At 56.3% G+C, this 23,816-nt stretch overlaps 1 protein-coding gene and 1 long non-coding RNA gene across 3 annotated transcripts; one reads left to right on the top strand and one right to left on the bottom strand.

Annotated features, from left to right (window-relative positions):
- Positions 1-1,045: 1,045 nt before the first annotated feature.
- SPATC1 (spermatogenesis and centriole associated 1) lies at positions 1,046-22,287 on the bottom strand. 2 transcript variants are annotated; one of them, XM_027582923.1, is made up of 6 exons: positions 21,841-22,287; positions 10,490-10,742; positions 10,026-10,381; positions 9,384-9,923; positions 9,120-9,259; positions 1,046-1,463 (listed from the first exon to the last, which is right to left on the bottom strand). In XM_027582923.1, the coding sequence occupies exons 1-6, from the start codon at positions 22,049-22,051 to the stop codon at positions 1,134-1,136; spliced, it is 1,830 nt and encodes a 609-aa protein (XP_027438724.1). In that variant the 5' UTR covers positions 22,052-22,287; the 3' UTR covers positions 1,046-1,133. The 2 variants fall into 2 exon arrangements, with proteins under 2 accessions (XP_027438724.1, XP_027438714.1); XM_027582913.1 differs by lacking the exon at positions 10,490-10,742 and having other exon boundaries at positions 10,026-10,169.
- LOC113916494 lies at positions 17,644-23,816 on the top strand. The gene is made up of 3 exons (XR_003517957.2): positions 17,644-18,828; positions 21,843-22,037; positions 22,317-23,816. It is a non-coding gene; the product is annotated as an uncharacterized LOC113916494 (long non-coding RNA).

Raw genomic sequence — 23,816 nt, 5'->3', positions numbered from 1 at the left:
AGGGAGCTCCTGGGCACACCCCCCAACCCTCTCCTTCCTGCATTCCTCGCCGGTTGCTGATATGATTCCTCTGTTCCCTCAGAGTCCTCTGGCTGGCACGCACTGGTGCTCCAGGAGCTTCCTCTGCTGGGCTCATCGTTCCCACCTCCTCAGCCCACCCTCTGCCTCCCATTGCAGCTCCAGCCTCCTTCCCTTCCTCAGGCAGGTCCTCTTCTGTTCCCCTGTGGGCCAGAGGCCACTCTGTGGGCTGCCCCCCCCCCCCCGCCCTTCTCTTGTCTCGCACACACACCCTCCCAAGGACAAGCATCCTGCCTACACTGCTTGGTTTCCTGCGCTGTCCACAGGCCCACCCTCATCCATTCTACAGGTTCCCCCTGCCGGTGTCCCTGGGTCCCGTCTTACAGCCCCCACCCCCACCCCATCTCTTTCCCATCCTGCCTGCGCCCCGCCCCTGCAGCAGGTAGGCTCTGCCCCTCCCGCTCAGCCTCAGAGCCCTGTGGAGCAGCTCTCTTCTTGCTGGGCCAGCAGTGCCTTAGGAATTGGCCCCATCTCCCTGGGCTGCCCCTGGGCTCAGGTTTAGGTGAGGCTACTTTCTCCTGGTTCCTTCCCTCCATCTAACATCCTCTTGCCTTCAAGGAGGGTCCAAAGCCCTCCCTGCCCCCTCTCCCACTCCCCTCCTCCCAGCTAGTACAGAGGGAAGGATTCCCCCATCCACATCCTGTCTCCTTCCCACTTCTGCCTTCCATTCTGCGCCCAGGCTTCAGCTCCGGGCACTAATGCTGCTGGAACAGCGCTTCCTGCTCTTCCCCCTCCAAGACTCGGGGCTTATGCTGCTCCCACTGCCAGGTGAGGGGAGCCTTGGGACCTTTGAACAGGACCCCCCCCCGCCCCCGCCCTTAGCCAAACAGCTGCCAAGCTTCGGTCTTGGGGCTCTCACCAAGGGCCCTGGGGTGGGCATGGAGCCCCAGAGCAGGCAGGATCGAAGGGGTGCAGGGGAGTGAGGAGCTGGCCAGCCACCCCGGAGGCCAGGCGGCAGCACTACCGAGTCCGGGCCCAGCGGCCAGCGTCTGTCGGAAGCTTTAATGGCCCTGCACCCGGTGGGGGGCGGGGCGGACCCAGGCCACAAGCCGGTGTCACCAGATGAACATGGGCTTGCCGTCGTCGTGTGCCAGCTGGCTGAGGCAGGAGAGTAGCAGCAGTGCGTCCGAGAGCATGCTGGGGTGCACCGTCTCCACCAGCACGCGCTGCAGGAAATCCATGGTGCAGGAGCCGCCTTCCGAGGCAGCCAGCTCTGGCCTCTCACGCAGGATGCCGTAGGCGTTCACGAGCTGCTCAGTCAGCGCCGGGTGCACCCGCCCATTGTAGCCCAGGCTTTGTAGCCGGTTCATGATGCTCACATAGCGCTGTGTGAGTGTCTGGCACAGCTCCTCATCCAGCTTGTGGTCGCCGGGGTTCAGGGAGGCCTGAGGGGAGAGCGGCTGTCAGGGTGTCTCTGCCCTGCACTGGCACACAGCCAGGAGAGGGGCAAATGTGGCTGAGGGCTGTGGCTGTGGGTGGGGGCAGGTGTCCTGGACCTCCTGGGGGAGAGGCTCCAAGGTGTCTAGGGGAGGGGGAAATTAGTGGGTTGAGCTGGAGGGGGGAGTTCCCCAGACCCCATCCCTGTCGCCTGCTCCAGCCCCCGGCAGGGAATTTGGACTGAGCTGAGGCTATATGAAATGCTGACAGAGAGCGTGGCTGGGAGTCTGGAGGTGAAGGAAAGAGGAGGGGGTCCCTGATGGCCATGGGGGTGCCTGGCCCATACCACTCAGGGGCTTTCCCAGGTGCCCTCCTGGCTCCCTGCCCTGAGACCTCCACCTCCTCTCCAGGTCCCTTCTCTGCCACCCCGCGCTGCATTCTCAGCACCCACCACTTGCACCCCTCCTTCAGAGAGGCCCTGTCCTCCCCTCATCCTGAACTGACCACCCCAGGCCCTGAGCCAAGCACCCTTGGTCTCGGCACTGGGGGTCCTGTTGCCCCTCTGGTGACCCCTCCTGGTACCTGGACCTGGGGACTGGCAGCAACCGGGTGAGTGTCCACCCACTTCTTCATGCCTGTGCCCCCCAACCAGGCAGTGACTGCATTTCTCAGCGTCCACTCCTGCCATTTCCTCTTGGGCATGTGACCTGTACATTCACTCAGGGCCCCCTGTTCAGAAGGACCCACACCCAGCTAATGCTCTGCTGAGCAAGGAGCCCATATTTTCATTTGCACGGAGTCCTTCAAATGATGTAGCTGTCACAGGTGCAGCTGTGCCCAGACCCACGGATTGACAGGTCTGAAGTGGTTGGAGGGGGTCTCTCCCTGCCTGAGCCCTCCTGCACTTCCCACTGCCCCACCTCTTGGGGCCAGGGCCTGATTTGGCCCTGCTCCCCTGCTTCCAACCATTCCCTGGATGCCCACCAGGCTGCTTCCTAAGCTGCTAGAACAAGCTGCTTAGTCTCACCTTCTCCAGGAAAATCCTCTGTCCTCCTCTCTGGTCATGTGAACAGAGCACTGGACTCATGGCTGGGCTCAGCTAAAGTGACCCCTGACCTCTGGCAGATGCACCCAGAGCCTTATGCTCAGCACTTTGGGTGCACAGTCAACACTAGAACAAGCCTGTCTCCTTGATTCTAGGCTCCTCTTGGCTCCTAAGCCCTCTCCCTCCATTTGCCTGTTCCCGTGCCCCCTGTCAGCCAGACTGCAGGAGCTCAGCCAGCACTTGTGGGTAAGCAGGTGAGCCTTCATGCTGCTGAATGGCACGAGGGCAGCGGGTGGATAGCTTTAAGCGTCGGCCCCCTGTGAGGCTGTCAGGACCCATCGTCTGCTCACCATGGGGCTGTGGCTGAGCTGCTGTGTGCTACACTGGGTGAATGGAGCTCCAGACAGGAGCAGAAGTCCTCCAGGGGGCACACTGCACCCACCCTGCCAGGGCGCTGGACTGGGGAGGGGAGTGCGGGTGCATTTACACTAAGAGACAAGGCCAGGCCTGCCCCAAAGAGGTAACCCCTTGAGAGAGGAGGGACAGGCGAGGAGATTGAGTGAGGAAGAGCAGGAAGGCACCCCACTGAAGCCAGGGAGCCATGGGCATGGGTCCCTACCACACCTTCCAGGCACTGAGAAGCCGGCAGGGCTGAGCAGAGAGCATGGCAGAGGGTCCTGTCCTAAAGGGTCAGAGATTTCTGGTCCATTGGCATTGTGGTTCTAAAAGATCATGCTGGGGCGCCTGGGTGGCTCAGTCGGTTGGGCGACTGCCTTCGGCTCAGGTCATGATCCTGGAGTCCCGGGATCGAGTCCCGCATCAGGCTCCCTGCTCAGCGAGGAGTCGGCTTCTCCCTCTGACCCTCTTCCCTCTCGTGCTCTCTATCTCTCATTCTCTCTCTCTCAAATAAATAAATAAAATCTTTTAAAAAAATAAAAAAATAAAAAATAAATAAAAGATCATGCTGACCATATAAGGGGGTGGATAGAAGCTGGGAAGAGAGGGTGAGGGTTCTGTGCATCCATCCCACAGATAGTCTCAGCCCCCCCCGCCCCCCCGTGTGGGGCACTGTAGCAGGTGATGGGATTCAAGTGTGAGCAAAGCCCTCTGGGTTTACAGTGATGACCAGGCTGAGCAGGAGTGCTGTGAGTGCTGCCATGGGGAGCAACCAGGCGGCCTGGGGGGGGCATTCTGGAGGGGAGAGGATGGCAGGGCTGACATCTGAAGGATGAGGGCAACAGGAGCAAAGGCACTTCCAGGACAAAGAACAGCACACACGGCATGGAAGGTGCCAGGAGGCAGAGTGCAGAGCAAGGGGCCCACACAGGGAGCCGGTTTCAATGGCTGCTTCTGTCATCATACTGGGTCTGAGCCTGTTTCCCTACTATGATATGAAGGAAACCAGACAGCCTGACAGCTATTTTGAAGTTGAAAGGAAATGTCTCTAGGGGGTGCTAAGCACAGCATCTGTGCTGGTCTGCACCACCACGAGGGGCCACCATTTCCACAGGACACATCAATGGGCTCTCACATTGAGCAGAATTGTGTTTCAAAGGAATAGAGGAGGGAGGGGCTTTCCCAGGATGTTGGAGTTGGCCAGAGTATAGGTGTGTGGGGGTGGGGGGGGGTGGGGGTGTGGAGACAGCAAGGCCAACTCAGTGCCTAGCTCCCACCCTCAAACTCTCCTGCCCCTCATAGCATGTATCACCCCCTGAACCTCTAGCACAAATATTTACTGAAGGCCTCCGGGGAATGGGTGAGCTCCCCGAGGGCAGAGATTGTCTATTTTGTATGAACTTGGCATGCACTGAATGCCCCATAATAGGAGTGAATTGATGGAGGGGGAGGGTAGCTGTGGACCAGTAAAGTGGCAGCAATTTGGTCCAGGGGTAGGCGACTGTAGATGCAGATGTGTACATGGGAAACATCTGTAGAGGGAGAATCAGCAGGGGAACCTGTGTTGGATCAGCTGTGGAGCACAGAACAGGTGTGACCAAATATGCACGCACCTCCAAGAGACGGAGCACAGGTGCGCACCACCCCGTCTTTCCATCCTGGAACACCCACGACATTGGCCACGTGTTCAGTGATAGGGAAATGGCGGCAAATGTAACAATCGGTGTGGTTCAGCCCTCGTTCTTAGAGCACAGGGCAAGTGCGTTAGACATCTGAACTAAAGAGACAGCTGAATGTCCCTCCGATGATGGAGACTGGAGATTCACCCTAACGGACTCGGGGGTTAGAGAGGAACTCCAACGCAGTTTGTGAAATATGTGGACCTGGACAGCTCCCCGTCCACCTCGGGAGCGCAGCCCGAGCGCCGCGGGGAGCCGGGCGGGGTCGGCGGCGGACGCCCGGGGGCGCTGCCGCATTTCCGCGCCCGCGCGCGAACAGCAGCGCCCTCTCCCTCTGCCAGCATCCACCCCGACTGGGATTCCCGACGCACCGCTGGTTAAATATTTTGCATATCTCCGCGACCTGAGGGAACTTCCTGGCCCCAAACGTACTTACCAACAAAAAACATGTAAAGTAAAATAGCTTAAGTGCTCAGCCCAAGAAAGAGAAATAAAGCCAATCTAAAGCAAGCAGAAGGAAAGACATAAGCAGAAAGGAGGAAACAGTATCCTAAGGCTCAAAAAAATCCTAAGACTCCACAAAAGGGCTCGTTCAGACCAGATGGAGGATAGGCCTCGCACTCGGCCTTCCTCTGCGCGGGCAGCTCCGGGCGGAGACCGCGCCCCCGCCCTCCTGCCCAGAGGCCTGACGTCACTACGGTCCAGCCAATGGAGTAAGAGTGAGGCTGTGAGCTCCGCCCCTGGGCTGAGTCCCGAACTCCCGACCCCCACGCGGCTAGGGGTTGGGCCGCAGAGTCCGACGGCCCGATGGGAAAGACACCTGGTTGCCTTTCTGTCACAGCTTCTGGGCGTGTTCTCTAAAAAAAGTAGCGAAGTTGCAGAAGACATAAATAACCGCAAACAGCATCTCAGGGCATTAAAACCACCAGGGATGAATGTGGTTTATGACCTGTATCTCGAGATGTTAAGAGAGCAGGGAGGGAAAACTCATGTGATCTTTTCAATGAAAGAAAAAAAACATTCTAAAAAAAAAAAAAATCAGGGACGCCTGGGTGGCTCAGCTGTTAAGCGTCGGCCTTCGGCTCAGGTCATGGTCCCAGGGTCCTGGGATCAAGCCCCGCATCGGGCTCCCTGCTCCGCGGGAAGCCTGCTTCTCCCTCCCCCACTCCCCCTGCTTGTGTTCCCTCTCTCGCTGTGTCTCTCTCTGTCAAATAAATAAATAAAAAATCTTCAAAAAAAAAAAAAAATCAGCATTTCTTCACGGTTCAGAAGCGCCCCCCGCCAACTCTCCATAAATGAGGGTGAGGAAGAACTTCTTAACCTGATGTGGCAGATGCTGAAGCGGGTCATCTGGCTTCTGTCCTAGCGCCTCTTTCCCGAAGTCGAAAGCCTTTTCGACTCTCCTGTGGCTTCTGCCCAGGTGGAAGCCGATGCCTGGGGGCCAGGTGCCCTCGGGTTTTCGGCAGAGTGCAGTGGCTGTGACCCCGTACCAACTTTTGTACCCGGTTTTTTGTCCTCGCCTAAACATTTATAAGAAATCTCTTTCTGTTTACATCAGCTAGCGTGGTTTCTGTTATCTGCAGCCAAAAGCTGTGACTTGAAGATCTGGCAAAAAGCATGGAACACACATCATACTTAACGCAGATTTGAAGTGTGTATTCCTAGTCGAATCAGGAACAGGGTGAGGTTGCCCTTTTGTCTGCTTCTGTTAAATAGTATACAATATGATCATCTACATAGTAAAGCCAAGATGAAAGGGTTTGGCACGGTAGCTGCAAACAAACCGTTATAGGCAAAACCCAAAACCATTGTCGGCAGGCCAGTGAATGAGGCCCCAGAGAGCACCAGGGGCACCAGGACCCAGCTGGACACACCACCAGGTACCACCCTCACACTGGTGCAGCTGGACTCCTGGTCTGCCATGACTGGGAGCGAACGGAAGGCTGGGAGCACCCCCGATCCCCAGCAGAAGGCCTTTGCAACTGGGTAAAAGAGGTGACAGGTTGGGGCATTGGGACAACTTTTAGGTGAGCTTAAAAGATGGCATAGGTAACTGTGAACTTTTAAAAAAGATGGCCAGATTCAGTGAAAATAGTCAACAAGTCCTCATTCAGCAATGGGGCTCTATCAGAGCTTTTCAGTGATCAACCTATACAGCATTCACGAAGCCAACGAGCCAGGTTTGGATACCAGGTTTGAGCAGGTTTAGTGGGTTTGGACAGAATTGAGGGATTCTAGCAACAACCAATGCTGGGGTTCAACATGCAGAAAAACAAGATGTTCTGAGGAAGGGAAACAGAAATTTGGGCAAAGTAGAGTTGGATGCTGATAGGAACCAGCAAATGGGCCAGCAAAGCAGGCAGGATGGTTGGCCTTAGGAGCAGGATGCATCTTTATGCTCCTCAGGTGGAACCAGACATCATCAACCTGCAGTGGGCTCTACAGAGGGCAAGGCAGACGGTGTTTGCCCGGCCCCGAAGGCAACTTCTGTGCAGGTGGGCTGCAGTGGGGCCGCTTCTCAGGAGCTTGGGCGGCAAGTGTATGGCCCCTGGCAGCACTGGTCATTGCTGATGGAAGGTGAATGGGGCCAGTGGCTCTGGAAATGGTGATGGAGGCCATGGGGCAGAATGAGCAGATGAGTATTTGGTGAAAGCCACAGGCCCCTCCCCAACCCCCCAGGCTGCCAAGATGGCGGCCGAGGCACTGGCCAAGGGGGTGCCGAGCTCCTTGACTTCCTCAAGACGCCAGAAAAAATTGCCCTACATACATCCCGCTCTCACCTTCCTGCCTCTTGTCCAAGAGTTGCCGTTTAATGCTGTGACTGTTACATTCTGCAGCATAGACACCAGACCTCAGGGGAAGTGAACAGGAGCCTGGAGTCAGCAGACTTGGCCGGCCAACATCAGTGGTTGATGGGCCTTTATCACCTTCGAACGGGCATTCTCAAACAGTAGAAAACCTCTTTTACTCCTTAATATCTAATTTCTATGTGGGCAGCTAGACTTGTGCTTATAATTAAATGTAATCTCTGCCAATTGGATATTAGACGTAACATTTTAGAGACATAATATTGTGCTTCTACTGTGTGGTTTGCCAGTTTTTAAATAGCCATGGCCAATGTGTGCTGGTGACACAGCAGTGGTGGCAGAGGTCCCTGGTTGTGAGTCAAGGATCGTCAAACCAAACATGACCACGGTGGGCCTGCAGCATGAGCAACAGAAACGGCAGGTGCGTAGGAACAACCAACATTGTGAAGATGGGAAACTTCCCTGGCAATGCAAAACTACACATTTGAACTAGGTTTTTCCTGGAGCTTGACGGATGATCCTAAAATTCACAGTGAGGAGTGAAGGACCCAGAGGAGCAGAGACAGTCTGGAAGAAGAGAGGTGCCCAGGCTCTGTCGCCGTCCCATGCGGAGGACACCGTGGGCTGGGGAGGGTCAGAGGGGCAGTCCCAAGAGCCCGCAGACGTGGGCCCAGGAGCGAGGACCGAGGCAGGGCTGGGCAGCCCCCCTTTGCCCTCTACCATTCTAGCCTTCAGGGAGACATGAGAAGGACAAGCGATAAAGGAAAAGTGGGTAACTCTGACCACATTAAAATTAAAAACCCAACCAAAGGACACCCTAAGCAAAGGAAAAGGCAAGCTCAAACCTGGATACAAACGAGCCCACTCTAATAGAAGTTATTCCTGCGGATCATGCACCAGGTCTATAATCTATAGGTAAAGACGCCTGAGAGAAAGTGGCCGGGAGCACTGAGGGCTCTTTCCCAAAGAAAGCCCAGATGGCCCACCTCCTCCGCCCCAAGGCGTGGGGTCCCACCCGGAGTTGGCACCTTGGTGGCAGAGGGGCACACATGCCATCACTCTGGATGGCTGCTTCTGGGTATCCAGCCAAGCACAGCCCAAATCCTGTGACTGCCCGCTCCCCCCGCCCCCCGCCATTGCCTTGGAGAGCTTCACATGCATGGTGGCAAGGTAGATGCTCCCAAGCATCTTTGGGAAGCATTGTCCTCTGCGTCCCTCATCGGAAGCAAGCTCAGTGAATGGCATGCTAAGAATATACTGGAATGAGCCAGGGCCTCAGGCCCCTGGCCATGAGGCCACCAGCTGGTCAGAGGTTCTGGGACCTGCCTCCCCTTTGCCACCCCAGTGACCCTTGAGGGTACCAGCGGGGTGGGGAAAGCATCAGCTCTGCTAGTCTGGGGAGGGCCCCTGGGAGTGAGGGCTGGCCATATGGAGACCATCGCAGTGGCAGAGGAGGAGAGTGTAGGCCTGACCATGCTAAGGACTCTCCCTTGCCCTGTCCTCCGGGGAGGGCATGTGGCTAAGGCCACAGGCTCCTGATGCCAGATGCCCTGGACACCCCCTGGCCACTTGGACTGAACACCGTGCTTCCTCCGTCCTCGGGGGTCCTCAGATTCTGACGTGCTTGGCCAGGCTGGAGGGCAGGGTCCCTCAGCAGCTCCTCCGAGGCCAGCATGCTCCCCATCCCTGACAGGTGAAAGGGGCAGGCCCTCTGAGTGGGAGATGGGCACCACACACCTGGATGATCTTCTCTGGAATGTTGGAGACAGTGAAGCCGTAGAGACGCGCGCGCTCGGGGAAGATGCTGGACAAGATCCTGCGGTCCAGCTGGAAGGCGATCTCCCCCACCAGCCTCTCGCAGGCTAGCTGCTTTGACTCTGGGGAAAGCAAGGGGTGGAAGCAGTGGTCAGTGGCCATGGTCAGCAGCCCAGGCTAGTGCCGGCGAGGTCCACAAGGGCGTCAGGGGAGACGCCCCCGTGGCGTTGGCCTTGGGTCACTGACCTCGGGGGCTCTCAGGGAACTTGCTGGTCTTTCGGTGGGCCAGCTTCCGTTCCAGCTCTAGGATGCTCTTCCGAGATGCCTCTGCGCCACGTGGACCCCGGGTGTGGTTGACTGTAGCCGGGGAGGATGAGGTTCGGGGCGGGGAGTGGGGGTTTCGTGGAGGGGAGTGGGGGGTGGGCGAGGGCTGGGTGGGGGAGTGGTGCGCCCGGGCGGGAGACTGGGGGGGGCACTGGACGATGTGGGTGGCGCTCGAGGGGATGTCGTTGGTGGGAGCTTGGGGGGCGGGCGTAGGAACAGGGACAAGGACTGTGGCAGCTGGAGAGACAGGTGGAGTGCTGGGGACAGGTGCAGGGACTGCCTGTCCCTGAGGGGCGCTGGGCTGGGGCTGGGCGTCTGAGCTGCCGTAGGAAAAGGTGGTCATGGGGCCAGGCGTGCCCCTGGCCCCGACAGGGGTGGAGGCCTGGATGGGTGAGTCCACAAACGTCCTGCTGAAGGGCTCCAGGTCCTGGGTCGGCTGGGGATGCTCACTGCAGATCGGGACTAGTGACATGGCAGAAAGCAGAGAAGTAGGGCCAGAGCAGGACCAAGGCCTGGCCTGGTGGTGGGGCGGGAGGCTGTTGTCCCTCCCTCTGAGCCAGTTACCTTTGGTGGTGGCGGCAGGCCCTGCTCCAGCTGAGGGGTGGGGTCCGGAGGGGCATCCCCAGAGCGGCTCTGACAGCCGCACCCTTGGGGCCTCCAACAGCACCAGATTGCTCATGGGGTTGGCCAGAAGGTTCTGAGAAACACCTAGAGGAGCAGCCGTGGAGGTGAGCAGGGGGCTGTTCAGAGAGACGGCCACTGTGCCTGTCATAGGGGCCATGAGGGGGCTGCTTGGAGTCAGGGGGCCAGTTGAAGGCAGACCCAGGGAGCTGGTCAGTGTGCCTGCTGGAGGCACTGCCATGGAGCCAGTCAGGTGGCTGCTTGGAGTCAGGGGGCCAGTTGAGGGCAGGCCCAGGGAGCTGGTCAGTGTGCCCCCCGGGGACACTGCCATGGGGCCAGTCAGGTGGCTGCTCAGGGGGCCAGTTGAAGGCAGACCCAGGGAGCTGGTCAGTGTGCCTGCTGGAGGCACTGCCATGGGGCCAGTCAGGTGGCTGCTCAGGGGACTGCTCAGGAGGCTGGTGAGTGGGATGCTCTGTGACATGGACCCTGGGCCAGGCAGCAGTGTGTTGAGGGGGCCCATCAGGGGGTTCACGATGGGGCCTGCTGCGGGGCTGGGCTGTGGGCTGTTCAGCATGTCGGCCAGGGGCGCCAGAGTTATAATCCCCACTTCATCCAGGATAGGCTCATTTGCTGCTGCAGGGGACGGGGGCAGGAAGACACCTGGGGGGGACACAGAGAAAGCACTGAGACCCCAGGCAGGCCCATTGAGGAAAGGGCCTAGGCCAGGGTGCTTGTCTGCCTCTGAGGAGCTGACCAGCTCTGAGCCTCATCTCTTAGGTGGGCCAGACAATGGCTTTCTACCTTAGGGGGTTCTGAGGGGCCCCTCCGCAGACCCCCTTTTGTCTCTCCGTCTGCTCCTCCAGGCTCACTTCTCTGAACACCTGTCCCCGGGTCATAGGGACCTTCCACAGCGGCCCACCCCTCAGATGTGCCCGCTGCTCTGAGCAGCTGACCCCTCACTGAGGAGCGTCTTCTGGCGGCTGGCCCCCCAGGTTGCCAAGTTGACCCATCCATTCCCTGGTAGGGAGCAGTGGGTCCCGGCCTCCTGCCCACTGTTGTTGTGGGGATAGCCTCCCCAGGTGGGGGGCCCTCAGGGAGGCCAGGGCTAAAATAGGCACAGCATCTCTGGGAACAGTAAATGCGGGTTCAAGAGTGCGGGTTGGCCCAGACATGCGGCTTCACACTCCTGGATTCCTGTGTCGGGGCCTGAGAGCCCATTTCCCTTGGGTTCCTGAGGACGGTGCCCTTGAATGAGCACTGTTGTGGGGGAGAAGACCCCTAGGGCCGCAGAAGCTGGGGGGAGGGTGCGGGGAAGGTTTTAATCGAAAACTGCTACCCTTGTTGTTGTTCTAAGAGCCATACGTGCTCACTGCAGAGAAAGAACGGGGCTACAGAAAAGTGAATGTAAGATTAGAAACCTCTAGTCCTCTCACCGCACTGTTAGTCATAATACAAAGCTCCGTGTTGCCTTGAAGACTTTCTCCACACGTTTTATAAACCAGGGGTCAGCGAACCTTTTCTATTAAGGGCTGGTGGTACACATTTCCAGTTTTGCAGGCCGTGTCTCGTCTCCGTTGTAACAACTCAGCCCAGCCGCTGTGTGGGCAAAGCGGCCGCAGGCGACACGGAAACAAACGTGGATCCGCAGCAACCAAACTTTATTCACAGACACTCATATTTGAATTTCGTGTACTTTCGGCATGTCTGGAAACACTATTATTTGATTTTCTTTCAACCATTAAAGATGTAAAATCTGTTCTTAGCTCCAGGGCCACGTACCAACAGGTGGCAGCCTTATCCCTCCTTGTCCTTACGTGTCCCCCCCCCCCCCCCCCCCCCCCCCCCCCCCCCGGGTTCTTGCGGGATGGCCTCCGGCCACCCTTCTCCGAGAGCAGCGCTTGCTGTGGCTGCCAGGCTCGGGCTCAGGCCTGTGCCGCGGTTCCTTGAGCCTCTTCCAATCCTTGGGCATGCAAATTGATTCCAGTTTTCCCAATGACAAATAATTCTACTGCATAAGACTTTTTTTTTTATTAGGTTTTTAATTTTAATTCCAGTGTAGTTAACATACACCGCAATATTAGTTTCAGGGGTACAATAGAGTGAGTCAACACGTGCACACATCACCTGGTGCTCATCAGGACAAGCGCAGCCTTAACCCTAATCCCTATCACCTGTTCCCCCTCCCCCTGCACTGGCGACCATCAGTGTGTTCTCTAGAGTTAACATGCTGCTTCCTGGGTGGCTCAGTTGGTTAGGCGACTGCCTTCGGCTCAGGTCATGATCCTGGAGTCCCGGGATCGAGTCCCACATCGGGCTCCCCGCTCGGCGGGGAGTCTGCTTCTCCCTCTGACCCTCTTCCCTCTCGTGCTTTCTATCTCTCATTCTCTCTCTCTCTGAAATAAATGAAATCTTTAAAAAAAATTAAAAAAAGATTCTGCTTCCTGGTTTGCCTTTCTCTTTCTTTTTTCTTTTCTTTTCTTCTCTTCTTTTCTTCCTTCCTTCCTTTCTTTTTCCATTTGCTTGCTTCTTAAATTCCACATGTGAGTGAAATCATACGGTATTTGTCTTTCTCTGACTTATTTCGCTTAGCATAATACTCTCTAGTTCCATCCACGTCATTGTAAATGGCAAGATTTCATTCTTTTTTTATACCTGAGTAATAGTCCACTCTGTGTGTGTGTGTATTGCATCTTCTTTATCCGTTCATCTGTCGATGGACACTTGGGCTCCTTCCATATCTTTGCTATTGTAGATAATGTTGTTATAAACATAGGAGGGGCGTGTATCCCTTTGAATTAGTGTGTTTGTATTCTGTGGGGTAAACACCCAGTAGTGCAATTGCCCGGTCATAGGGTAGCTCTATTTTCATTCCACGCTGTTTTCCAGAGTGGCTGCACCAGCTTGCATTCCCACCAACAGTGTAGGAGGGTTCCCCTTTCTCCGCATCCCCGCCAACATCTGTCGTTTCCTGTGTTGTTGATTTTAGGCATTCTGACCGGTATGAGGTGATATCTCGTCATGGTTCTGATTTGTATTTCCCTGAAGATGAGTGATGTTGACCATGATACCTACAAAAATCTTTATTATTGATTCTTCTCCCTGAAAACAGACATTCTAGCGGTCCTTAATGCACACTGCTAAATCTACCTTCTGTAAGACCCCTCAGAAACATTCTGACATTCCTTCGGAAGTTCCTGGGCTTGTTGCTTAAATCTATGCCCCTGGAACACTCTACAGAATGTGTGGCAAGATGTCCTGAAACTTTACTTTTTAAGATTTTATTTATTTATTTGAGACAGAGAGAGAGAGTGAATGAGAGCACGAGCCGGGTGAGGGGCAGAGGAAGAAGCAGGCTCCCTGCTGAGCAGGGAGCTGGACATAGTGCTTGATCCCAGGACCCTGAGATCATGACCCGAGCTGAAGGCAGATGCTTAATCAACTGAGCCACCCAGGCGCCCCAAGAAAATGACAAACGCTCTTGAAAGAAATTAAAGAAGACCTAAATAAATGGAAAAGCATCACGGGGAGCAATACTCCCCAAGTTCACCTGCAGATTCTATACAATCGGTCAGAATCCAAACTGACTTCTCTGTAGGACTGACAAGCTGGTCCTAAATTTCACAAGGAATTGCAAGGACCCAGAATGGCCAAAGCCACATTTTAAAAGAGAGAAGCCGTTGTAACAGGTGCCACTTAGCCACCCTGCACTTCTCCCTTTTACACTACCTAAGCAAAAAAAGAGACAGAGAGGGAAGGAAGCAAGGGAGAAAGGAGAAAGTTGGAGGACTCAGTTTCAGGTTTCAAAAGTTACTAAAAGCTACAGTAATCAGGATTACGTGGCACGGGCATAGTGAGGGACATATAGATCAGTGGAATAGAATAGGGAGTCCAGAAATAAACCCGTGTATCTATGGTCTGATTTTCAACAAGGGGCCAAGACAATTCATTGGGGGAAAGAATAATCTTTTCAAAAAATGGTGATGGGCCCTACTGGAATCCACGTGTGAAAGAATGAAGTTGGATGCCTACTTCGCACCATATACAAAAGTTAAATGGATCAAAGGCCTAAATGTAAGAACTAAAACTATAAAATTCTTAGAAGAAACCACGGGGTAAATTTTCAGGACCCTGGATTTGGCCATGTATTCTTATATGTGGCCCCAAAACTGTGAACAGCAAAAGAAACAATAGATGAGATGGATTTCATCAAAATTAAAAGCTTCTGTGTTTCAAAAGACACCATCAAGAAAGTAAAAAGACAACCCATGGAATGGGAGAAAGTATTTGCGAGCCATACATTTGATAAGGGACCTGTACCCAGAATCTCTAAAGAACTCTTACAACTCAATAATAAAAAAATAAGTTGCCCAACTTTAAAACGGGCAAAGGGCATGAACATTCTCAAAGATGATATACAAATGGACAATTAGCACAGAAAAGATGCTCAGCATTATTACACATCAGGGAAACGCAAATCAGAACCACTTCACCCTCACTGGGATGGGCTATAATAAAAAAGTCAGATCATAAGTATGGGTGAGGGTGTGGAGAAACTGGAACACGCGTACATTGCTGGTGGGGATGAAGAATAGTGCAGCCACCTTGGGAAACAATCCGGCAGTTCCTCAAACAGTTACACATACAGTTACCATATGACCCAGCAATTCTACTCTTGGATATATACCCACAAGAAATGGAAACATAAATCCACCCAAAAACTCGTATATGGTTGTTTATCGCTGTGTTATTCATAATGGCCCAGAAGAGGAAACAACCCAAAAGTCCATCAACTGATGAATGAATAAAATGTGGTGTATCCATTAATGACACATTATCCATCCATGAAACAACAACAAAACCCTAATACCAACTGGAAGTAGTGGTTTACTCTACAGCCTGGATCAACCTTGAAAACACTGTGCTGGGTAAAAGAAACCAGACACAAAAGCCACATACTTATGATTCCATTTAAAAGAAATATTCAGAATAGGCAAATCCATAAAAACAGAAAGTAGATGAATGGTTGCTGAGAGTGGTAGAGGGGTAGGTGGTAGGAACCTCATAGCTAAAGGGTTTCTTTCTGGGGTGATGAACATGTTCTAAAACTGTCGTGATCTTTGTAAAAACCTGTGAGTATATGAAAAACTATTGAATCACACACTTTAAATCCGTGAATTGTATGGTGTGTGAATTATATCTCAAAAAGTTATTTTAAAAAGGATTCACTGGGGTCATAGGCATTTAGGTTTCCAGGAAAAACATTCACGGTTCAGGGGCCAACTAAATGCACTCACAGAGCATGGAGGAGTGTGTGTCCACTGCTCAGGGCCAAGACTGTGGTGGCTGCAGTCGTAGACACAGTCTTCACAGGGTTTGCAATCCATCAGGGTCACCAATGAGAATCTCAGAAGCCACCTGGCAGAAATATCTGGCTGCGAGATGGGGAAATGAGTTTGGGGAGCACCAGTAATACTTAAACCATGACATGAGGTGTGAACAGGAATGTTCTACCCGGGGTCTGCAACCAGCCTCTGTTTAAGAAATTTCAGTCTCAAATACCATCTGATTTCACTCATATGTGGAATTTAAGAAACAAATGAGCAAAGGGGAAAAAAGAAAAAGAGAAAGAGAAAGGCAAACCAAGAAACAGACTGTTAAGGATAGAGAACACCCTGATGGTGACCGGGGTGGGGTGGAGTGGGAGGGGGGAAATGGAGTTTCCCCCTTAAGGGGAAATTAAGGAGTGCATCTGTTGTGATGAGCACAGGGGGTTGAATGGAAGTGTTGAATCAGTATGTTCTACACCTAAGATTAATATGACACCGTATGTTAACTAACTGAAATCTAAATAACAACTCAACTAGACATTTCAGTCTCATAGCTTTGTGTTCTAATGCAAGTATACATGTGATGGTTTAATCTTTTTATAATTTGCATTTAATTGATTTATTTTTTAAAGATTTTATTTATTTATTTGACAGAGGGAGACAGCGCGCGCGCTCGAGAGAGAGAGAGAGAGAGAGAGAGAGAGAGAGAGAGAGCGCGCACAAGCAGGGGGAGTGGCAGGCAGAGGGAGAGGGAGAAGCAGGCTTCCAGCCGAGCAGGGAGCCCGATGCAGGGCTGATCCCAGGACCCGAGGCAAAGGCAGATGCTTAATGACTGAACCACCCAGGTGCCCCTAATTGATTGATTTTTTAAAAAATATTTTATTTATTTATTTATTGGAGAGAGAGAGAGAGAGAGCACCATGCACCGATGCAGGGAGGAGCAGAGGGAAAGAATTTCAAGGGGACTCCTCCCTGAGCACAGCCCCACACAGATCCCACCACCAGAGATCATGACCTGAGCAGAAACCTAGAGTCTGAGGCTTAACTGCCTGAGCCACCCAGGGGCCTGATGGATTTTTAAAAAAAAGACTTTATTTTTAATCTCTACATCCAACATGGGGCTTAAGCCCACAATCTCCAGATCAGTCATGTGCTCCACCACTGAGCCAGCCACCAGCCCCCTGCATCTTTTTATAATTTATATTTAATTGATTTAGATTTGTAAATCTAAATCTTGAAATCTTCCCAGGTTTAGATACAGTATTAGAACCTTAAAGAGAGTTTTAGATTCACTGCGTTTATATTTATTTTACATGTAACAATTATTTAGGGTCCAGGAAGGTGTGTTACACTGGACAATTAAAGTTAGACAAGCAAATGTCTTAGATTTACAAATGCCCTTTACAATGTCTTTTTTTAAGACTTATTTATTTATTATTTATTTGAGAGAGCGAGAATGAGAGAGAGTACATGGGGGGAGGGTCAGAGGGAGAAGCAGGCTCCCCGCTGAGCAGGGAGCCCCATGCGGGACTCGGTTCGGGGACTCCAGGATCATGACCTGAGCGGAAGGCAGTCTCTTAACCAACTGAGCCACCCAGGCCCCCGCACTTTACAATGTTTTTAAACTGCTTTACTGAACTGCTGACCACCCCCAACCTGCTCCTCCCAGCGGCAGCCCCTGCTTCGCGCAGCCGCCCCACTTCGGTCCCGGGCTGGTGGGGGCGTGGTGGTGGAGCGCCAGGCCCCCCACAGGCCTCCCGCCCACCGCCGCGGCCCTCCGCCTCGGACCCCGCCCCCGCCCCCGCCCCGCCCACCGCCGCGGCCCTCCGCCTCGGACCCCGCCCCCGCCCCGCCCCGCCTACCGCCGCGGCCCTCCGCCTCGGACCCCGCCCCCGCCCCGCCCCGCCTACCGCCACGGCCCTCCGCCTCGGACCCCGCCCCCGCCCCGCCCCGCCTACCGCCGCGGCCCTCCGCCTCGGACCCCGCCCCCGCCCCGCCCCGCCTACCGCCGCGGCCCTCCGCCTCGGACCCCGCCCCCGCCCCGCCCCGCCCACCGCCGCGGCCCTCCGCCTCGGACCCCGCCCCCGCCCCGCCCCCCGTCGCGGCCCCCCGCCTCGGACCCCGCCCCCGGCGTGCAGACAGCGGGCTCGCGGAGTCAGGTTCCCGCGGGAGACCGAGGCGGAGGCGGGGCTCCGCGTAGGGGCGGGGCTAGGGCCCCGGGGCTGTGAGTTTTGACCCGGGAGGGTGGAGTGGGTGGCTGGGTGCACAGAGGGGGGATCGGTGAGCGCAGGGGCGCTAGCTGAGGGTTCCAAGAGCGCTGAGGCGGCGGGAAGGGAGAAAGAGCGAGGGGGGTTGATGACTGGTCCTGAGAGAGGGGACCGGCCCTGAGGGGTGGTGGGTCCTGGAGCGCGGGTGGGGTACCGTCCCGAGGAGGAGGACGGGCCCGAGGGGCACAGGTCCCGAGGGGGACGGGTCCTGGGAGGATAGATCTAGGGTGCTGAGCGTCAGCTCCTGGGGTGGGTTTGCGTCCTGGGGACCCTGGACCTGAGAGGGAGAGGGGTGTGAGCAGAGTTTTGGGGGGCAGCTGGGGTTCTTACGGAGGAGGGATGGGCGAGGGTTGGGGACGTCGGAGAAGGCCCTGAGAGGATGGACAGACTTTGAGGCAGGAAGGAAGCCCCTGGTTTGGGGGAAGCGCAGGGGCAGGGAGGTGGGGAGCAGGGGTGGTGAGAGGCCCTTCCGGAAAGAGGAAGTGGGCTGTCCCCGTCTCAGGAAGCTTCCCGCAGCCTGCAGCCCCCAAGAGAGGACAGAGAGGGCAGCAGGCAGTGGGGGCTGGGGACCAGAACGGCCTTGGGTGAGGGAGGAGTGGGGGAAGGGGCCAGGCGGAAAGAGCAACGGAGCCCCCCACCCCCGGGAGCCTGAGGCCTGGAAGTCCTAATCCCAACCTGGCTCTTCGCGCCGCCTGCCACGTTCATGGGGCCAGGCCTGAACCTCTTGGCTCCTGTTTTTTCCCTGTGAGGTTCCTGCGGCCACAGCCATGATGTCATCAATGTCATCGCGGGCTGTTCCAATTACCCACAGCCAGCGAGTGAGCGTCCCCGCCGCCCCTCCCCCAGCCCCAGGCAGGGCTGCTGGGGCAGGTTGGTGGCCACTGCCTTTAGGGTCCACAAGACGCTAGCCGCAGCATCGAGCTCCCCACCCGGACCCACAGAGGTACTGGGGTCGCCCTCAGTTCCTTCCACCGGGCTCACTCCGTTTCAGCCCGTTCTCCTCTTCAGCTCTCAGAGAATGTCATTTTTACCGGGAAGATGGAAGCCACGGTTCTGGAGCTTCCTCAGCCTCCTGCCCTCCTCCCCTCTGGGAAGTGTCCCTGTTCTCTTCCGCACCTTCCAGCGTCTTTCTGGGCTTCTTCCCGCCTCAAGGTAACAAGCTCCGGTCTCTGCTGGCTTGCGCAGCTTGACTGCAGCTCCTGGTCTAGCTGCCGCCCGCCCGCGGCCACGCTTCGGAAGCGGGCACCGAGCCCCTATCTGTCCCCTCTGGCACGCGTCGCTCTTGCCCTCACGGCGTGGGCCTCTTGCGTCTGGTGGGGCTCAAGTCTAACCAGGCTCATTCCCACCGGGTCGTCAGAGGCCCCCCACGTCTTTAGCGCTTCTCCTGCCTGCCCCCCTCCGCAGCTCGCACCCTGCTGATGCCCCGTCCCCTCGAAGCTGTGCCTCCGTGACCTTACACATGGAGGTTTTGTCTCTGTGCTCCCCTGCTGGCTGGCCTCACCCCTCCTGTGGCTTCAGGGATCAACTCTTGAACCTTCTCCCTCTGGCCCTGACCTCTCCCGGAGCGTCAGATTTGTGGTTGCTCCACGCAGGTGTCATGTGGGTTCCCAGCCAGGGTGGTCCTGGGCCGCTTATGAGCACCCACAAGCCCAGGCTGTGTTTCCTCCTGCAGCCCTTCTGGGGGGGGGGCGCGGCCAGAGCTGGGAACCGCAGGGTTTAGGAGGACACAGAGCACAAGGGATCCCAGAAAGAGGAACTGGAGGCTGAGTTCACAAGAGCAAATCAAGAACGGAAGCCTGATTCCACGAGAGAGGCAAGTCACAAGGAGTGGGCAGGGGAGAAGGCAGCACAAGGAAGTAGCCAGAGAAAGTTCCTGTGAGGCCACTGCAGGGGTCCTCCTGGGCTGGTAAGGGGACGGAGACTTCTGCGGTCTCAGGAGGTCACAGCACCCGTCACCTGGCCACCTCTGCCGGAACTCCCTCTTCCATCCCTCACATCCAGGCACTTCATTTTCTTAAATAACTCAAGTTGATTTCTCCGCACCCCGCATTCCCACCATGGGCTCCCACCCGGATGACTGTGAGAGCCTCCGCAGGCTCCCTGTCTCGCCCTGGTCCCCTTCGAAGCCCGTTCCCACTGCAGCAGGAGTGATCTTTCTGAAGCATAAAGCTGGTCACTCTGCCAGGAACCTCCCGGCACTGCTTGCTGCCTTTAAGAGCAAGTCCCCTGTTGTCCTTGCTGATCTGACCTTTGCTGACCTCGTTACCACGCTGTTCACCTCTCACCGGCCCTGACACCCCCACACTCACAGGTACAACCACCACACGGACACTCACACTCACAGGTACAACCACACGGACACTCATACACAGTACACTCACACACACGCAGCCTGGGCTTTAACCACACCGCTGTTTCAGGTTCCTGCAGGCCCCTGGTCCTACCCTTTGCATGAGGTGCTCTTCATCCTGTAATGTCTTCCCGTCACTATGGGGCTCACCTTCAGAAAGCCTTCCTAACCGTCTAAGCTGGATCCTCCAGGAGGTGGAAAACCTGAAGTGGTCCAAGGATTCTTTTAAGAATCAAGCCTAAAAGGAGAAGACTTACTTTTTTCTTAAACTTTGAGATTTCTTAAATTTTGTTCCTCCCCCGGTCTTTATTTTTCTCAGCCTGTTGTCTCCGTCCTTATAGGAAAGCCTTTCAAAGGAGAGGGGCCTGTGTTCTTGTGGTCAGTATGGGGGGGTGTGAGGGTGGGTTGGATGAACAGCCAGGTTGAATAGCAGGGAAACCAGTGGGTAGGGATCCGAGGGAGGCAGCTTTCAAGAGTCAGGGGAAGGAGGCCTCGAGCCGGAAGTGGCACTGTAGGGGCAGGAGCACAGACCTGACAGCGTTTAGCATCCTGGTGGAAAGGCCAGTTCTTAGTCAGAAACATTGTGGTTTAGACTGAGCTGAGTGCCAGGGAGTCGCTGGGCCTGCCAGACCCTGTGCAGGGACCTCCACTTCTGGTAGGGGACTGAAGCCAGTGGTGATAGGAGGGCTGGCGGTGGAGGGCAGGCCTGAGCCAACCTGGGAGCAGTGGGGCCTGACGCGAGCGGGGGGTGGATGCCCTGGCCGCGGGTGCTCTCGGAACTCAGCAGGAGGGGCGTTATCAGTCCCGAATCCCATGCAGAGCTTTGGAAGGATGTGGCACTTAGGAAGCCACCCATGACCCTTCTAGAACCACTACCACTGAGTGTCGGGGTCCGCTGTCAAGCTGCAGGGGCCCAGTCGGCAGGGACAGCGAAAGAGCGGAGTCCTCCTTTCGGGGGACAAGGGTAGTTCCAGGCCTGCCTGGGGCCAGAGGGGCCTGCGGAGGGCGGGCTGCAGGGCCTGTGACAGGAACGGCGGGCGCTCGGCCTTCTCTGGCACAGGGAGGACGCTGTAGGGAGGGGAGGGTGTGCTGTGACAACCACAGGATTTTATCACCTGCTCGCCACCCAGTGTGACCTTGGCTGATGCAGTCAGCCACTGACTCCTACTGCCTTGCCCTGGGACACGGCCACCGCCAGAGTCTCCCTCCGTTATCTTCAGTGCCAGCCGGTTTCCGCCCCTGCTTTCCGTCCCTCCCGCACCTCCCTGTTCCTATCGCCGCACCCAGCTGTGCCGCGTCCCTGGCCTGCTGGCCTCTGGGAGCCGTCCTGGCTCAGGCCCCACGTCTCACTCGTGGCTTCCCTGCCTCTTCTGTGTCACCCTGACCTGTAGATGTTCTGCGGCCCCAGGGCTCGGTCACACACTAATGCCTCCCAGAGCTCAGCTCGCACCCTGGCCTCTGACCCTGGCTCCTGGACCTGGGCTGTTGTCCGCCTCCTGGCCACCTCTAGGCGCAGAGGAATGGGGGTGCTGAGGGCGGGGAGGCCGAAGGGAGTGACGTATTGGGCCCAGTGGCGCAGCACATTTGGATTCCAGAGCTAGGAAGTTCTCAGTCTTTGGGGCTGCCTGGAAGTCCGGCTGAGGGGAGCAGAGGCCGGGCTCCGGCCATCGGGGCGGGGGGGACTTCCACCCCTGTGGCCCGTGTGCCCCCCCCCCACCGCCCACCTGCTGGGGCCCCTGTCCCAGCAGGTGGCTCCTGTCTGTGCCCTCTCTCCGGGGCTTCCTGAGACCCACCCTCCCTCCTCACTGTCTTACAGTTTCCCGGGCGTTGAGGAGGGCTGGCCGCCGCCTCGCCAAGCCCCGAGCTGAACCCGCTGATGCCCAGGCCACCCGCTTGTGTCTTGATCGCCGACTTGAGCTCGTGATTCTCCCGAAGGAGCCGTACCAGCTTCTTCAGCTCCTCATTCTCCCTCACCAGCCTCTCGATCTGATGCCGAAGCCCCTCGTAATTGGTGAGTAGAGACATGCCCCGGGGCAGTGGGACGGGTGCCGCCCAAGGGAGGGCACTGCACCTGGAGACTGCCCAGGGCCCCGGGCCTTGCCCGGGTTGGAGGAGGGCACCAGCGTTTGCGAGTCGCAAGGCGGGCCCAGTGGGCTCTGGGTATTGTGAGGTCAGAGGCTGTGCCCCCCTCCTTGATCTCTCCGCTCTGCCTGCCTCCAGGCTGTGCCCAGGTCCTGCCCTGGCCTGGAATCACCGACGCTTCCTCTGTTGGGCCACATTCACTCTGCAGGTGCCTGTTCTGTCCAGCTTCCTGCCGCCCCAGCAAGCTCAGCCCTGCTCTCTAGGCTTCCCTGAGGCCATGTCTCTACTGTGGCACTTGCCCGGCTCTGTGCTGGTAGCTGCTGGCTCCGTTTGCCTCACTTCACGGTGAGGCTGGGGGTTGGGCACTTCCCCAGCAGCCCGCAAAGGGCCCAGGGGCACAACAGGTAGGTGACCAGTGAGTAGCTGTTGAATGAAAGCTCATCGCGCACCTTCCTGGCCAGGGGGCCCTTTCCTTGGGAGGTTGGGCACACCTGGATTTAGCCTGTCAGTCTTCTCCTGGGGACATTCTACCTTCCATACCTGGACGCTGGCCCCACTTTCTTCCAACCCGGGTGCTCAAAGCCTTTCTCTGACTGCCGGCCCAGGAGCTCCCTGGTCCAAGCACCTGGCTCTCTATAGCTTGGACTTTCCATTTCTGGCGACTCAGGCTCCCCTATTCCAAGTCCCCCATGGCAGCCCTCTGTGCCCACACCTCTGTTCTCTGACTCCTTGAATTTTCGTGCCTGTGGTCCTTCAAGAACCCAAGACATGCCCCTCGTCAGGTTGTCAGGTTCCGAGAATTCAGACCTATGAGTCCTCACCACGCTCTCTTTTTAAAAAGCTATCTACACAGCAATCCTGGGGGGCCTGACCTTGGGAGTTAAGCGAGGCGGTGTCCCAGGGGTCTCCACTGGCTCTGTAGCCATCTGTGCTCAGGCGGAGGGGACAGCGAAGCCCAGGTCTAAGCCTGAGGGCGTGCTCCTGGTGGGCAGGTGGGGCGAGGATGGGCTTGGAGGCAGCCTGAGTTGAACATTCTACCTGGACCTCACAGTGGGGGCCTGCCCCCACCCTCCTCCGACACCCTACGCTGTGATCCTGGCTGAGTCGCCCTGGCCCTGGAGGCCTGGCCGGACGTCTCTTCACCACCCTCTGCTGTTTGTAGGACATCCCATCCTCTGGCGTGGGAAAACGAGCCTCTCTCGGCCTTCCGGGTCGCCTGTACCATCCAGCCTGGCTTCACTGTTGGCCTCTCCTGGGGTTGATGCATCTGGGCTGGTTAAATTGATGGCTCAGCGTGGCTGGGTGCCCACGTGCTTGGTCAAACCTTGGTTCAGACATTGCTGTGAAAGTGTTTTGTAGTGTGATTAACATCCACAGTCGTTGATTTTAAGTCAAGGAGGTCACCTTCAATCGTGTGGGCAGACCTCATCTAATCAGCTGAAGGCCTTAAGAGCAGAAAGCTGGGGTTTTCCAGGAAAAGAGCATGTTGGCCTCAGTGCTGTCCCGGAGGCCCTGCCTCAGTGTCCAGGCCACTGGCCTGCAGGTATGGACAATTGTATGAACCAGTTCCTGAAAATAAATATCTTCATACCCGAGAAATCTGACTGACGTGCCATCTATATCGGGTACCAGCGCTTCCGTCCTCTCCCAAAACTGTGTTCGGAGCCCCGGCTAGTGGCAGGTCCTGTGCTGGAATCACAATATGGTA

Source organism: Zalophus californianus, chromosome 4 (genome assembly GCF_009762305.2).
Source record: "Zalophus californianus isolate mZalCal1 chromosome 4, mZalCal1.pri.v2, whole genome shotgun sequence".
Taxonomy (NCBI): Eukaryota; Metazoa; Chordata; class Mammalia; order Carnivora; family Otariidae; genus Zalophus; species Zalophus californianus.
This window is presented reverse-complemented; position numbering and strand designations above follow the sequence as displayed.